We start from the raw sequence: 16,044 nt of genomic DNA on the forward strand, positions 1-16,044 counted from the left end.
CCGCACCACCCACCCACCCACCCACCCACCCAACCCACTCCAATGTACAGTTTCTTTCCCCTTCGAATGTATATATTTTTCTTTTAAGATCTCTCTCTCTTAAACAGTACTGTATATATGTCTTGTATGTCATAAATGTCTTGATGAATTGAAAATGGGGGACCCTGATGTAAACAAGACAAAAGTCTTTCTCTGGTCTGCATCCCCTTATTAACAATTGTGTGTATTGAGCCGTACTGTACTGTACCCATTCTGCAATATGTAAAATAAAGTTTTCAATCAATCAATCAATCTTTCTTTCTTTCTTCCCTCAGGTCGTCTGGTTCATAATTGGCCTTTAGGAACCCGTGGGCCGGCAGCATCATGAGCGTCGACGTGGAGAAGCCGCGCGGGGCTTGCTGCTCCAAACTCAAGGTCAGGACCTTTATCACCAACACATGGTCACATGAGATAAGATAAGATAAGATATTCCTTTAATGATCCCCTTGGGGAAATTCAGGCATCATAGCAACGTGGGGGAGGGGGGAGGGGGGGGAGGTACAGGTAGTAGAAGACATAGAGGTACAGGTCACAGAATTCTAGTACAGTGGAGAAGTAAAAATAAAAATAGAATAAAAAGGCAGTGTAAACAATATAACAATATAATTAACTCTGGACATGTGCATATGGGCAACAAGGTGCGAGATGAGGGTATGTATATGCCCTCTCAGTTATATTTGCCCTACAATAAATATAGTTACAATATATAATCTAATAATCTAAAAATCTAATCTAATATAAAAGAAAATTAAAAAAGAATGCTAAATGCTAAACCTTACTTGTTCAATCCTCAGGTCAGCAGGAAGGGTACAACTTTTTCAGCTCAGTAACAATGTTTGTCAAACAGTGTTGAACTTGGCTGCTACAGTCTTGAGTGCATAGTAGTAAAGACAAATTAGCACAGTAGGTAGTAATATAGGCAAGGTTTAATAGGACATTTATTGTACATTGGAGGGGGTTGCGTTAGGACATTTACAGGGGCCAGTTTAGAATTGCAGTCTCTCGTAGGTGCTCCTTGAGAGTGGTTTTGAATGTGGGTAGTGATTCACATTCCTTTACAGCTGTGTACAGCTGTCGTCTACACTAAGCCATCCTAGGTTGTCAACACATGGTGTAACACATTCAGGAGATAGCCTATGCCCTGGACCTTGGTGTAAACCCCTTTAATGGTTAACTACATTTACAACATGGGTTTGAGTTTTTACAAAGAAAATCACAGCAGAACCGCGTGAGTTATGGTGAACCCCTAAAAACAAACAAAATCTGAAGGTCTTTGTTGTTTGTGTGTGTGTGTGTGTGTGTGTGTGTGTGTGTGTGTGTGTGTGTGTGTGTGTGTGTGTGTGTGTGTGTGTGTGTGTGTGTGTGTGTGTGTGTGTGTGTGTGTGTGTGTGTGTGTGTGTGTGTGTGTGTGTGTGTGTGTATAGGGAGCAAAGGGGAAGACAGAGTTGCATGACATAATGTGTCATTCAACCTCCCGAGTTCACACCAGACATATAGTTTTGTACCTAAATATCGGCTTGGCACTTGTATTTATTCCTTTTTACCATTGTCAGAGTTCTAAACATGATGGATTCAGACTGAATGAGTAGTTTGTGCATCAGGTGGTACTTAACAACATAATATTTGCAATAATAATACGTTATTGATCCCTTTTAACTGTACTCCACCTTTTTGCACAGAGCAAATGAGGGATTTTGGGTATCAACAAAATTGCAGTACATTTAATTAATGTCCGACCCATTATACAGTGGCTGAACACAAACACGCCATCAGCGACCCACAGGCCCAACTATCCCATGGGACAGCGTTACAAGGCTGTGTGGGCCACACCGACACAGACACTTTGAAAGTCACGGCCATTTAGGTCATGCCGAAAAGATGCAAGGGGTGGCGACAGACTCAAGCGTCTCCTTCAACACGAGACTTCTTTCATAGACACAGACACTCAGGGCCACATCCTTTCCAGGCCTTAGCGAGACGTTATTGACTTCTCCCGCTTTCTACTGTATGACTTCCCTGTGAGTTTTCCAAAGTGTGCTTGACGGGGAACAGTGTGTGTTCCTCCTACACTGTACTGTGATGCTACAGCGTTCTGCTTAACTCTGCTTTCACTGCCACACTACCAAACGGTTAACCCTTTCACTGCGACAATACACAGAAGGTTAACCCTCTCAGTCACTATGCCACACAAAAAGGTTAACTTTCTGTAGTGTGGCAGTGAAAGGGTTAATGCGCTTTGACCTCCTTTTTGAGAGGTATTTTCTGAGGTAATCAGTACGTGTGTATTGTAGGGCACTTTAAGTGTGCTAATTACCTCCATTCAGCGTTATCTACCTCCTCCACATACATCGATGGACTGTATTGAACGTAAACTCTGTTTAACTATGATCGTATGGTGACCTTTATCTCTCGCCTCTTTGTGTGTTTTTGCTTTCTTTCTTTTTTCCTTTTTTTGTGTGATCTGGCTGGGCCTTGTCTCCACTAGCCAGGGTTTAGCCGTGCTGTGGCCTTGTCTCCACTAGCCAGGGTTTAGCCGTGCTGTGGCCTTGTCTCCACTAGCCAGGGTTTAGCCGTGCTGTGGCCTTGTCTCCACTAGCCAGGGTGTAACCGTGCTGTGGCCTTGTCTCCACTAGCCAGGGTGTAACCGTGCTGTGGCCTTGTCTCCACTAGCCAGGGTTTAGCCGTGCCTTGTCTCCACTAGCCAGGGTTTAGCCGTGCTGTGGCCTTGTCTCCACTAGCCAGGGTTTAGCCGTGCTGTGGCCTTGTCTCCACTAGCCAGGGTTTAGCCGTGCTGTGGCCTTGTCTCCACTAGCCAGGGTTTAGCTGTGCTGTGGCCTTGTCTCCACTAGCCAGGGTTTAGCCATGCTGTGGCCTTGTCTCCACTAGCCAGGGTTTAGCTGTGCTGTGGCCTCGTCTCCACTAGCCAGAGCCAGGGTTTAGCCGTGCTGTGGCCTTGTCTCCACTAGCCAGGGTTTAGCCGTGCTGTGGCTTTGTCTCCACTAGCCAGGGTTTAGCCGTGCTGTGGCCTTGTCTCCATTAGCCAGGGTTTAGCCGTGCTGTGGCCTTGTCTCCACTAGCCAGGGTTTAGCCGTGCTGTGGCCTTGTCTCCACTAGCCAGGGTTTAGCCGTGCTGTGGCCTTGTCTCCACTAGCCAGGGTTTAGCCGTGCTGTGGCCTTGTCTCCACTAGCCAGGGTTTAGCCGTGCTGTGGCCTTGTCTCCACTAGCCAGGGTTTAGCCGTGCTGTGGCCTTGTCTCCACTAGCCAGGGTTTAGCCGTGCTGTGGCCTTGTCTCCACTAGCCAGGGTTTAGCCGTGCTGTGGCCTTGTCTCCACTAGCCAGGGTGTAACCGTGCTGTGGCCTTGTCTCCACTAGCCAGGGTTTAGCCGTGCTGTGGCCTGTCTGGCGCACAGTGAGCGTCTCCCTCACAGTGAGCTGTGGTGTTCCACAAGGAAGCATACTAGGACCGCTGCTGTTCCTAATTTATGCAAATAACATGTCGTCAGCCTGTGACTGCAACTTGTTCCTGTTTGCGGACGACTCAGCCCTGCTGGTCTCTGACAAGAACAAGTTACAGGTTGAAAAAACCCTCAGCTCGGAACTAGGCAAAATCTGCATATGGCTCGCCGACAACAAACTATCATTACACATGGGCAAAACAGAGTCCATTCTCTTCGGTTCAAATAACAAACTCAGCAAGACCGACGGCTTCTCAGTTACAGTGGGTGACAATATTGTCACAAGGAAGGATGAAATTACCTACCTGGGTTCCATCCTAGAGGCTAATCTCTCCTGTGACAAAATGGCATCCAATGTAATAAAAAAAAGTCAAAGAACGAACTTGATTCTTGTACCGGATCTCCTCACTGGTAAACAAGAATACCCTGAAGACTCTGGCAGGAGCACTCATTCAAGGGTACTACGACTATGCTTGCACCTCATGGTACCAAAGCACCTCAAAGGCGCTTAAAATAAAATTACAAACATCTCAAAGCAAACTGGTCAGACTACTGCTTGACCTGACTCCTAGAACCCACCTACCCCTGCCCACTTTGACAACCTAGGATGGCTTAGAGTAGACGACAGAGTACAGCAACTTGCAATGGGCCTGGTCTACAAGATACACTACACGACTAAGGTACCCATGTACATGTCAAAATACTTCCCAAAGGTCAGAGAATACCACGATCACAACACCAGAGGGAGCTCCACAAATCATGTCAAACCCAGATTCGGCTCAAACAAGGGACTAAACACGTTTCGCAATTATGCCACATCAATGTGGAACGCCCTACCCACAGCTGTAAAGGAATGTGAATCACTACCCACTTTCAAAACCGCTCTCAAAGAACACCTACGGGAGACTGCAATTCGAAACTGGCCCCTGTAAATGTCCTAACCCAACCCCCTCCAATGTACAGTAATTTACCTAGTATGGTTTTGTCAATATTCCAATGTACAGTTTTGCTTGTTTGTACAGTGTTTCCCCCCCCCCCTCCAACCCCCTCCAATGTACAGTAAATTACCTAGTATGGTTGTCAATATTCCAATGTACAGTTTTGCTTGTTTGTACAGTGTTTCCCCCCCCCCTCCAACCCCATCCAATGTACAGTAAATTACCTAGTATGGTTGTCAATATTCCAATGTACAGTTTTGCTTGTACAGTTGTACAGTGTTTCCCCCCCCCCCACCCAACCTCCTCCAATGTACAGTTTTTACATCAAATGTATATACTCCCTTTTTCTGGACTCTTTTTGTATCACAAACAGTACTGTATTTGCAAATCTGGTATGTCATAAATGTATAGATGTAGCAGTACTGTCTATCTGTATGTCATGGATGTCCTGATGAATTGAAAACGGGGGACCCTAATGTAAACTAGACGAAAGTCTTTCTCTGGTCTGCATCCCCTTAACAATTGTGTGTATTGAGCCGTACTGTATTGTACCCATTCTGCAATCTGTTAATAAAGTTTTCAATCAATCAATCAATCAATAAATCAATGAATGAATCAATCAATCAATCAATCAATCAATCAATCAATCAATCAATCAATCAATCAATCAATCAATTAATCAATCAATCCATTATATTTAGAATCTGGCCAAACCTGGCTGAGACAGACACCTTTCACAACCTGGCCTTAGCCGGGGCTGGGACGGTCACTGTTGTATCGGCATGGTGTAGCTCGTGTACCACAGTTGTTGGTGTGAATTTTTAAAGGTTGCCTAGCAACCAGGTGGGTTTACAAGAAACACAATGGAGACACAAACCCAACCATACCATACCATGCTGGATCATGGCTAGCCAGGCTGAACACATGGCTGATGGAGACAAGGCATTACACTATTGCTAGTCGTTCCTTATCTTCATTGGGGAAAGTCTGGGAGTGTCGCATATATGGATTTTTTGGCGTTCTGCAATTCCATGTGATCTCGGGCTATACAAATACATTTCATTTGATGATTACTTGATCTGTTGTCAAGGGGTATTCAAGTGCAAGGGAGAGAAAGTATGAGGGGGGGGGGGGGGGGGGCGTGTGTCTCTGTTCTACTGGTCACAGGTGTTAAACGGAGGAGTGCGTTGCGGTGGCGATTGAATGGAACTCAATTGACTCAGATCATCTTTAGCCTCGTAGGCATATTTATTTCTCAGGCGGCGCGAGATGCGGTCACAGTGCCGCTATATATATCAACAACAATCATTGACAAATAATAGACCGGAACAGGAATGGAAATGAAACGTCAGTGACATCACGTACTGGATTTACTACATCGCCCTCTGTAGAACACAAATGAGTAAGGGCGCACATAATAATAATAATAATAATAATAATAATAATAATACATTTAACAACAGGGGCCAGATGAAGCAGAGCAGTGTGTTGATGATATAGGGTGCACAATGAAGAAATCCCTCTTCTAAATCAAAATAACTGCTTCTCCCGAAATTATTCCTCTACACTCCTGTCTTTTTTTTATCCACTTTTTCTCCTCCTGTTTTTTCTGTGTTTTTCTCCCATCCCAATTTAGTCGTTATGTCAATTCCCCCCTCCCCTTCCTGGTCGTTGCTCGCATGTGCCCCCCACTGGTCGGTCTAGAGAGCCCTGAAGTCTATCGGATGCTTCCTCCCGAGACATAGGAGACACTACAGCCAGCAGCATCTTTTCACCTGCCAGCGCGGACTCTCATTGGCGAGGTGTAACGTGTGTGGGAGGTCACACTACCCTCACCATCTCCCTCCCTCGCTGTGCAGGCGCCCTGACCGACCTGTAGGAGTCGCTGTTTTACAACGACCAGAATACCACCCACCACCGGCTTCCCTCCCGCTGACTCTGCCAATTGAGCCAGTGTATGACGGCCGGCCCAAGCCGGAGGCAACGCTGACAGCCGGATTCGCTTGAGGGTGGCCAAAGCACCCCCATAACCGCCCCCCATACCCCCCCCCCAATTCAGTCGTTTCTTTAGATTGTACCTTACCTTATACATGTGTCTACACATTCCTATAACTCTGACAGTTTTACACACTTCATTTAGTTTCTTCAGATGATGAAAAAAAGTCATGGTCCAAAATGTATATGAATTGGAATGGATAGCGATTAGCTATATAGTAAAACAACATTTTGAGTCATCTACCTGCCAACGTTTTACCGGACCAATCCTACCCATAGAACCATGATCCTGCCCTACTCTCTCTTGGCACAGAGTGAGTGTTCAGAGTAAAATGCAGATCGGTGTCACATTAAATGCAAGTCGACGTCGACCAACACGCCAAGCAGCCTTCTGTGTGACGCCAAGTTAGCCACACGGTCGTTCACGCGGTCAGAACATGTTAGCTTCACGCTTTGAGTCTGCTGTGCGTACGCCTCTGTGGAGTCCGCCTGACTATGTGGGAGCCTTAATAATCAACCGGGCTCACCTGGTGTTCTCTGTTTCTCTAGCTCTTCCTGGCCTCCATGTCCTTTGCATTCTTTGCCAAAGCCTTCGGGGGAGCCTATATGAAGAGCTCCCTAACCCAGATCGAGAGGCGCTTTGACATGCCCAGCTCACACATGGGAGTCATCGACGGCAGCTTTGAGCTGGGTAGGTGGTTTACTTTGTTTAATATGTTGTTGTTGTTGTTGTTGTTGTTGTTGTTGTTGTTGTTGTTGTTGTTGTTGTTGTTGTTGTTGTTGAATGCGGCTAGAAACAGAAATGTATTCCAATAAATGTATTCATCAATTTGCCAGGCCAAATAGAAATCAACTAACACAATGTACATAAAGGAGAAATGGGAAAAATAATGCAATATGTCAATATCAGGAGAGGTATGGGACATATTATGTACACAACAATGGGAAACAACAGGCTCAAACAACTGGAGGGAATTTGGCTGGAAGAACCTAGTAAGGCTTTTTATCACCCCATTGTTAGATGTTTCTGTAATCAGCCAGTATCACCTCTTCATCTGTGTTCGTGTAGTTTCTGCGTTGTGTTTATCTCTCTCTCCGAAGTCGACCTTCTCATACTGGCTGTACATGTCATCCCCCTTTAACACATTAACTGCCACGGAGTTTGATCATCTTATACCATTCTCTGCCAGCACTGTAAGTCTATGGAGATGTTCACCTTCTTTGCAGGGCTATAACTTTTTAAATTGTATTGCTAAATTGACATTACTATGGCCCATTCAACATCGATTATCTATCGTTCAGGATGTAGGAACGTTTTACTTTTTCATTCACACATTCATACAAAAATACCGTCTAGAATATAAATATGTTTTTATCGTTTTCTGCAGTAATTCCTAGAACGTGAGATATAGGCATAAATGCATATATAGATGATCAAATGCAGTTTGTTGCCGATCCACGCTATATTAAAAATGTCAACTGTACATGATCTTTCTATCAACCAATCAGCATTTAGCGCTATGTCACGTGACTAAGTAACCTTCATAGTGCCTTCCTATGACACGTGAGATTCTCACTCCTCTCTCCCTTAGGGAACCTGCTGGTGATAGCCTTCGTGAGCTACTTCGGGGCGAAGATGCATCGTCCCCGGCTCATCGGGGCCGGCTGTCTCATCATGGCCGCTGGTTCCTTCGTCACCGCCCTGCCGCACTTCTTCCAGGGAAAGTCAGTACACACTTTCCTTTGTCTTCATACTATTCATCCGGCCATACAGTTGTATACAGTTGACTGTACACACGCCTACAATAAAGGTAGCCTTGAGAAGACCGCAACTCCCTGTGAAGAGCTGCCGCTGTTACGTCAATTCATCGGTTGGTTTGGTCTTTGTTTGGCGATTAGTAATTTTTTAAGCTTTTTTCTATGCTGACTGAACAAATGAGGAAAATGTCATTTCTAGTATCACTAAATTTAAAGAGGCCCTTCTTGCATGATTGCATGTGGGAAACACAGTCCTACAGATGTGTTGAATAAATCAACTACTACTCGACTGATTCGAGTGGACTAAGAATGTCTTTGAGAGGACGCTGACGACTTCATCAGGGCATAAACCACAACGGTAACATTCAGGCTATAAACCTGTACATTACACTTGTCTCTCTCTCTGATTTCAATGAAGTCACTTTAAAGAGGCCATATTAAGCTTTTTGCGTTCTCCCCTTACCTTTAGTGTCTTATATAGCTGGCTCAGGAGGTCACCTGGTAATCGGAAGGTTCCCGGTTAGATTCCGGCTCCTCCCAGCAGCGTGTCAAAGTGTACTTGAGCAAGACACTTAAGCAAGCCCCTAACTGCTCCCAATGAGCAGGTTGGCACCTCGCATGGTTGCCTCTGCAAGTGACTGTGTGAGTGAATGAGGCATACGTTGTAAAGCGCCTTAGATAAATGCGCTACATAAAAGCAGTCCATTTACCATATGGAGGGTCTGCAGAGTTATTCTCTCTGACAATAATCACTGTTCCTGAACTGCTTTCAATCCCTTTTTTGTAGTCCAGCCTTTCTTGCTAGAATGCCTTGTTTTTAGTCCTGCCTTCTGCTACATATCTACGTCACTATGTAATACAATAGTTTACAGACTCTTGACTTGCATGTCTCTGTTGTTTAAGATGCCGCTTGTAAACTCTTTTCTTTATCTTTTCCCGCCTAAATGGTTTACTAAACTGTGTTTCTGACAAGGCGAGAAATACGATATCGCTGCTGTCGGGACAAAACCTCATAACTCCATTTTTTTAATATTTTTTTTATTATATAAATCAACTCCGTAGATCATCCTCCATATGTGTGTGTGGGTTTTACAAAGTTTAAACAATGGGAAAGCATTAAACCGATCATCTGTCTAAACCTCCTAACTCTATTCACCCTCAAATCTGTGTTCGTTTTTTTCATCTGCTGAAAAGTTGGGTTTTTGGAGTTATGAGGTTTTGTCCCGACAGCAGCGATATGCAACTTGAACCAGTGAACCAGGAAGTGCAGCAGCAGCTCATTTTCTTTTAAAGAGACGGGAGCCAAAAGTGCCAGTTTGAGGCTAACTAACTGCTGTCAGTACCGCTGTAACTAGGTGCTTTTTGACGATAAAAACATGCAAATGTTTGTAAATAGACCACGAAAATGAAAATATTAAACCGGGGAATGGCCATACCATGGGCTCTTTAAGTCAATGTCAAGTACAATTTATTTGTATAGCCATTATCTGAGTTACATGTCTCAATGGGCTTCACAAGCCCACATTAATGTAACCAATGGTTTTCCTGGGTCTCTCAGGTACAAATATGAGACGAGCATGTCTCACAGTGCAGGTGCCAACGCCACAGAGAGCATCCTCCCCTGTCTGTCCAACCACAGCATGGTCGCTGAGGGTGCGACCGCTTCACAAGAGACCAGAGATGGTAATATACAATATTTCCCACAACGCATTGTGATTGGACAAGAGGCATTCCATGACTGACATTTTTCAGTGGAATCCAGTTGCTAGGAAAAAGATTGCGCCCCCGCCCAAGTGTATTTCCTGTCAGCTAATCGTCTTAGCAAACATTTATCTCGTTGAAATAAACATTCTGGCTGCAGACTCTCTGATATCGGTGGGTATTGAGTTCCAAGGAATTCCTAATTAAGTTTCCCCCCCCCCACAGCTTGTGAGAAGGAGGCTGGTTCCAACATGTGGATCTACGTGTTCCTGGGGAACATGCTGCGAGGCATCGGAGAGACTCCCATCATGCCCCTGGGCGTGTCCTACCTGGACGACTTCTCCAGGGAGGAGAACACCGCCCTCTACCTGGGTGAGGTCCTCTGCTCTTAACACCACCACCCTCTACCTGGGTGAGCTCCTCTGCTCTTAACACCACCCTCTACCTGGGTCAGGTCCTCTGCTCTTAACACCACCGCCCTCTACCTGGGTGAGGTCCTCTGCTCTTAACACCACCGCCCTCTACCTGGGTGAGGTCCTCTGCTCTTAACACCACCCTCTACCTGGGTCAGGTCCTCTGCTCTTTTGTTGTGACGCAAAATGGGGTTGTGGGCCATCTGGTGGGTCGCCACATGCCAACAGTGTGTTTGTGATGTGTTTCAATAAGCCCTATCTATCTATCTATCTATCTATCTATCTATCTATCTATCTATCTATCTATCTATCTATCTATCTATCTATCTATCTATCTATCTATCTATCTATCTATCTATCTATCTATCTATCTATCTATCTATCTATCTATCTATCTATCTATCTATCTATCTATCTATCTATCTATCTATCTATCTGTCTGTCTGTCTGTCTGTCTGTCTGTCTGTCTGTCTGTCTGTCTGTCTGTCTGTCTGTCTGTCTGTCTGTCTGTCTGTCTGTCTGTCTGTCTGTCTGTCTGTCTGTCTGTCTGTCTGTCTGTCTGTCTGTCTGTCTGTCTGTCTGTCTGTCTGTCTGTCTGTCTGTCTGTCTGTCTGTCTGTCCGTCCGTCCATCCGTCCGTCTCAATCTATCATACCATGTTTATACTGTGACACATATTAACCCCCTACCACTGTCTCTCTATTCTCTCTCTCTTCCTCCCCCCCTCTCTCTCTCTCTCGCTTCCTCCCTCTCTCTCTCTCTCTCTCTCTCTCTCTCTCTCTCTCTCTCTCTCTCTCTCTCTCTCTCTCTCTCTCTCTCTCTCTCTCTCTCTCTAGCTATCATTCAGACCGTTGGGATCCTTGGACCTATGTTTGGTTTCATGATGGGATCTTACTGTGCAAAGCTCTACGTGGACATTGGATCTGTGGATTTAGGTATTCATAACCTATATCTCAAACTGTTTCACATGTGGAATTTATTGGGCTTGTTCTGTGTAAGGACTGCTTGTGATTGTGTACAGTCTGGTGGTATATCTTCTGATGTAAATTCTGATGCTCTGGAACCGTCTATGGTCTGTTTGTTGATGAGCCATTGTGGGCCTACCAGAGTTATCAATGTCAAAGGTTGTTGTCCAACCAACGTCTGTCAATCCTGTTGACCTGAAGCGAACATGGATGACTAGTCCCCAATCTGTCTAGACAAATGTACCCTACATATCGCTCCTCCGACCAAGGGGTGCTCGTCGTCCCCCCGGGACCAAACTTAACCCTTTCACTGCCACACGACAGCCGGTTAACCCTTTACTATCACACAACCGACGGTCTGTAAATTGTCGCAGTGAAAGGGTTAACCGTTTTGGTAGTGTGGCAGTGAAAGAGTTAAGACCAAAGGTAACCAGGCTTTTTCAGTCGTAGCACCTAAACTGTGGAATCAGGTGTGTGGAGTCCTTTAAACAACATGGTCTTAATTAAAACATTTCTACTGTATATAGTCAGGCCTTTAATTGATCATGTATGCGGTGTAACATTTGTGTATGTGGTTGTGTTATTTTAATTAACGTTTTGTAAAGTATTTTTACAAGCTTTTAATTTATATGTGACGTGTGTGGTTATGTTATTTTGATTAACTTTTTACTGCCTGTAAAGCACTTTGTGATTTTTATCTAGAAAAGCGCTATACAAATCAAATTGACCTTACCTTACCTTACCTTACCTAATGTATTTTGGAATTGTTGTGTAATGGACATCTGGGAATCGTCCTCCCGTCCCGCAAATGGGAATAGTGACGAGAAAGTGTTATCAGTACATGGCATTCTTGTGTAATTCAGTGTTTCCTCAACTGGTGTGGTATTCAACACACACCACACTGTAGACGGTTAACCATTTCACTACCACACTACAGCCGGTTAACCTTTTGTAGTGTGGTAGTGAAAGGGTTAACCTTCTGTAGTGTGTTAGTGAAAGCATTAATCCTTTGTAGTGTGGTAGTGAAAGGGTTAACCTTATGTAGTGTGTTAGTGAAAGCGTTAATCCTTTGTAGTGTGGTAGTGAAAGGGTTAACCTTCTGTAGTGTGGTAGTGAAAGGGTAACCTCTGTAGTGTGGTAGTGAAAGTGTTAACTCTTTGTAGTGTGGTAGTGAAAGGTTAACCTTCTGTAGTGTGTTAGTGAAAGCGTTAACTCTTTGTAGTGTGGTAGTGAAAGGTTAACCTTCTGTAGTGTGTTAGTGAAAGTGTTAACTCTTTGTAGTGTGGTAGTGAAAGGTTAACCTTCTGTAGTGTGTTAGTGAAAGCGTTAACTCTTTGTAGTGTGGTAGTGAAAGGTTAACCTTCTGTAGTGTGTTAGTGAAAGCGTTAACCCTTTGTAGTGTGGTAGTGAAAGGGTTAACCTTCTGTAGTGTGTTAGTGAAATCGTTAACCCTTTGTAGTGTGGTAGTGAAAGGGTTAACCTTCTGTAGTGTGGTAGTGAAAGGGTAACCTTCTGTAGTGTGGTAGTGAAAGTGTTAACTCTTTGTAGTGTGGTAGTGAAAGGTTAACCTTCTGTAGTGTGTTAGTGAAAGCGTTAACTCTTTGTAGTGTGGTAGTGAAAGGTTAACCTTCTGTAGTGTGTTAGTGAAAGCGTTAACTCTTTGTAGTGTGGTAGTGAAAGGTTAACCTTCTGTAGTGTGGTAGTGAAAGCGTTAACTCTTTGTAGTGTGGTAGTGAAAGGTTAACCTTCTGTAGTGTGGTAGTGAAAGTGTTAACTCTTTGTAGTGTGGTAGTGAACGGGTAACCTTCTGTAGTGTGTTAGTGAAAGCGTTAACCCTTTGTAGTGTGGTAGTGAAAGGGTTTAGGTGATGAGTCTTCATGATTGGAATTCTATGTATAGTTTATACTGTAGTAAGTAGCTCAATCAGGTTGTGGTTGTTTCTTTTGTTTGTATATTGGCGATTATTGGTGATTATTGGTGTTAGTGTGATGATGGAGGTCAGAGTATACACTAGGGGAATATATCATACGAAATATCATATCACAATATTTGTCTTAGTGTTGACAGTATAACAGTATTTATTATTCCAGTACAAATTAAAATGTGATATTAAGATAAGATAAGATATTCATTTATTGATCCCCTTGGGGAAATGCAGGTGTCATCATAACAGCATGGGGGATGGGCATGTTAATAGTAGAAGACTTAAATATAGGCAATACAACTATAGTAAAGATAAAAAACAAGCAGTGTAAACAATATAATTAACTCTGAATATAAACATATGAGCAAGTGTTGTAGAAATTAGGGATGTCCGATATTATCGGCCGACCGATATTATCGGCCGATATCAGCAGTAAAATGTGATATCGGAAAATATCGGTATCGGTAAAAAAGAAAACAAAAAAAACAATAACAATATTTAGTTTTTTTACATTTATTTAACCTTTATTTACCCAGGCAAGCAAGTAAGAACCAATTCTTATTTTATTTATTGTCAAAAGTATGCATGTTGGTTTAATTCAACAACAAGAGATATGTAATGTTAATTTTTACTTTTTTAATGATCATATTTTGCACAGATAATGCTTACATTTAGAAAGCCTTTTGAATGCATCCAGTGAAATTATTAGTTACCTGAAATTATTCCGTTTTTTGGGGGGAAACCCTGCATATATCGGTATTGGTTGATATCGGTATCGGTATCGGAAATTAAGAGTTGGACAATATCGGAATATCGGTATTGGTAAAAAAGCCAATATCGAGCATCCCTAATAGAAATCCATACCTTTCTGCATGGATCCAATGATGATGATGGTGTACATTCATATTGGGTATGCCGTACCTGCCATTGCTATAGTTTACCACTGTGTCACTGACACTGAGCTGCTGTCCTCCTCCTCCAGACAGCGTGACCATCACCCATAAGGACTCACGCTGGGTGGGCGCCTGGTGGCTGGGCTTCCTGGTGACCGGCGTCGTGGTGCTGCTGGCTGCCGTTCCGTTCTGGTTCCTCCCTAAGTCCCTCCCCAGGCAGGGCGAGGGCGAGGCCAGGGGGGAGGGGGACACGGAGCCCTCCGAAGAGGAGGCCCAGCAGGAGAACTTCCTGTCAGAGGAGGACAATCTCGAGAAAGACACGCCGGTCTCTTTTTCTGAAATGGCTAAAGGTTTGAGGTTTTTTTTGTGTGTAATTTTATATAAAAAAAAAAAAAAGACAAACAAAATAAATGAAAATCTCAAATTCTGACCTCATAGACTGTCGTCACCGACTCACTCCATCTCCTCCACACAGTACGTCAACCTTTCCATCACGTAGATCTCATGCACGTCTGTCCACTCTCTCCCTCTGTCTGTACCATCTGACTCAACCACTTCCAAGCGAGAGCCTTTTGGGTGTTTGAGGTGCCAAACGGTGTAGCTTTTGTACACCTGAGTGTACCGGTAGTAGGTTATACCGTCTTTGCTTCACGCTCCTGGCCACCTGTTCAGTGCACACACACACACATGTACACACACACACACACACACACACACACACACACACACACACACGCACACGCACACTGTATAGCCCTACGTGTGTAATGAATGAACAGTAGGCTTATATTATTCTAATTACTTGTTTTATTAGGAGATAGTAGATACTGTATGTGCCGCCCTATAGTAGTACGCACGGTATGTACAGTACACATCTTAGCATGACATCTTAAGATCGGGCGTACTGTGAGCAGACTGGACTCACTCGTTTGAGGTTTCAGTCAAGCTTACCACTACTTAGTGTGTGTGTGTGTGTGTGTGTGTGTGTGTGTGTGTGTGTGTGTGTGTGTGTGTGTGTGTGTGTGTGTGTGTGTGTGTGTGTGTGTGTGTGTGTGTGTGTGTGTGTGTGTGTGTGTGTGTGTGTGTGTGTGTGTGTGTGTGTGTGTGTGTGTGTGTGTGTGTGTGTGTGTGTGTGCCTGTGTGCATTCCGCTATTGTGGATTTACGCTCATCTGTTTACCTTAATTGATGATGATGATGATGATGATGATGATGAATAGTTTTATTTTCGGTCTTTGTTTACAGATAAATCAAAAACACACATGTGTGGACTTTCAAAAGGAAAAGAAAAAAAGAAAAAATCACAAATGTACATATTCAAAGTAAGCTCACACACAAAATACAAACTCAATGACCGAAAAAAGGAATAGGCTGAAGCACGTGATTATTTTTGCCTATCCTTTACAATTCTTAAAAACTAAATATACTTTAATATAAGAAAGACAAATTTAAAATATGCTGCAAGATATACTTTTTTTTCTTTTTCTTTAAGAGAAAATAAATGTTTGATGTTTTACTCAAAACTGTACTCCTGAATAATTTTATCCTTCAGGGCCTTTTTAAATCTTCCCTGAGAGGGACACAACTTCAACCCGTCACTAAGGCTATTCCACAATTTAACTCCCAAAATTTAAACACATCTAGCTTTTACATTAGTTCTTACCTGTTTATATGTTTTAAGAATACACAACCCTCTTAAATTATACTTTCCTTCTCTTGGTTGAAAGAGACATTGAATACAAGCTGGTAGGTTCTTACTCTTAGCACGAAAAATTATCTCCAAGGTTTTTATGTAAACCATATCTACAAATTTTAATGTGCAGGACTTTATGAATAATGGATTTGTCGATTCAAGATAACTAGCTTTATTTATTATTCTAGTAGCTCTTTTCTGTAGTTCATTTGTTTCCATTTTGGATCACAGCTTGCGGCCTTTATAACGGAACCCTCTCTCTTTGTCCCTC

The 16,044-nt window shown here is 43.5% G+C and overlaps 1 protein-coding gene across 1 annotated transcript in view; it reads left to right on the plus strand.

Annotated features, from left to right (window-relative positions):
- Nucleotides 1-363: 363 nt before the first annotated feature.
- The window catches only part of slco1d1 (solute carrier organic anion transporter family, member 1D1), a gene marked incomplete at both ends in the record, with an annotated part of 39,012 nt that continues 23,331 nt past the window's right edge, over nucleotides 364-16,044 (plus strand). Inside the window, 7 exons of the mRNA XM_084330489.1 lie at nucleotides 364-414; nucleotides 6,978-7,119; nucleotides 8,021-8,153; nucleotides 9,745-9,869; nucleotides 10,113-10,259; nucleotides 11,136-11,234; nucleotides 14,171-14,431. Coding sequence (XP_084186615.1) covers nucleotides 364-414; nucleotides 6,978-7,119; nucleotides 8,021-8,153; nucleotides 9,745-9,869; nucleotides 10,113-10,259; nucleotides 11,136-11,234; nucleotides 14,171-14,431 — 958 coding nt within the window. The remainder of the gene's footprint in view (nucleotides 415-6,977; nucleotides 7,120-8,020; nucleotides 8,154-9,744; nucleotides 9,870-10,112; nucleotides 10,260-11,135; nucleotides 11,235-14,170; nucleotides 14,432-16,044) is intronic.

Source organism: Notolepis coatsorum (genome assembly GCF_963971535.1).
Source record: "Notolepis coatsorum genome assembly, chromosome: 15".
In the NCBI taxonomy this organism is placed as follows: domain Eukaryota; kingdom Metazoa; phylum Chordata; class Actinopteri; order Aulopiformes; family Paralepididae; genus Notolepis; species Notolepis coatsorum.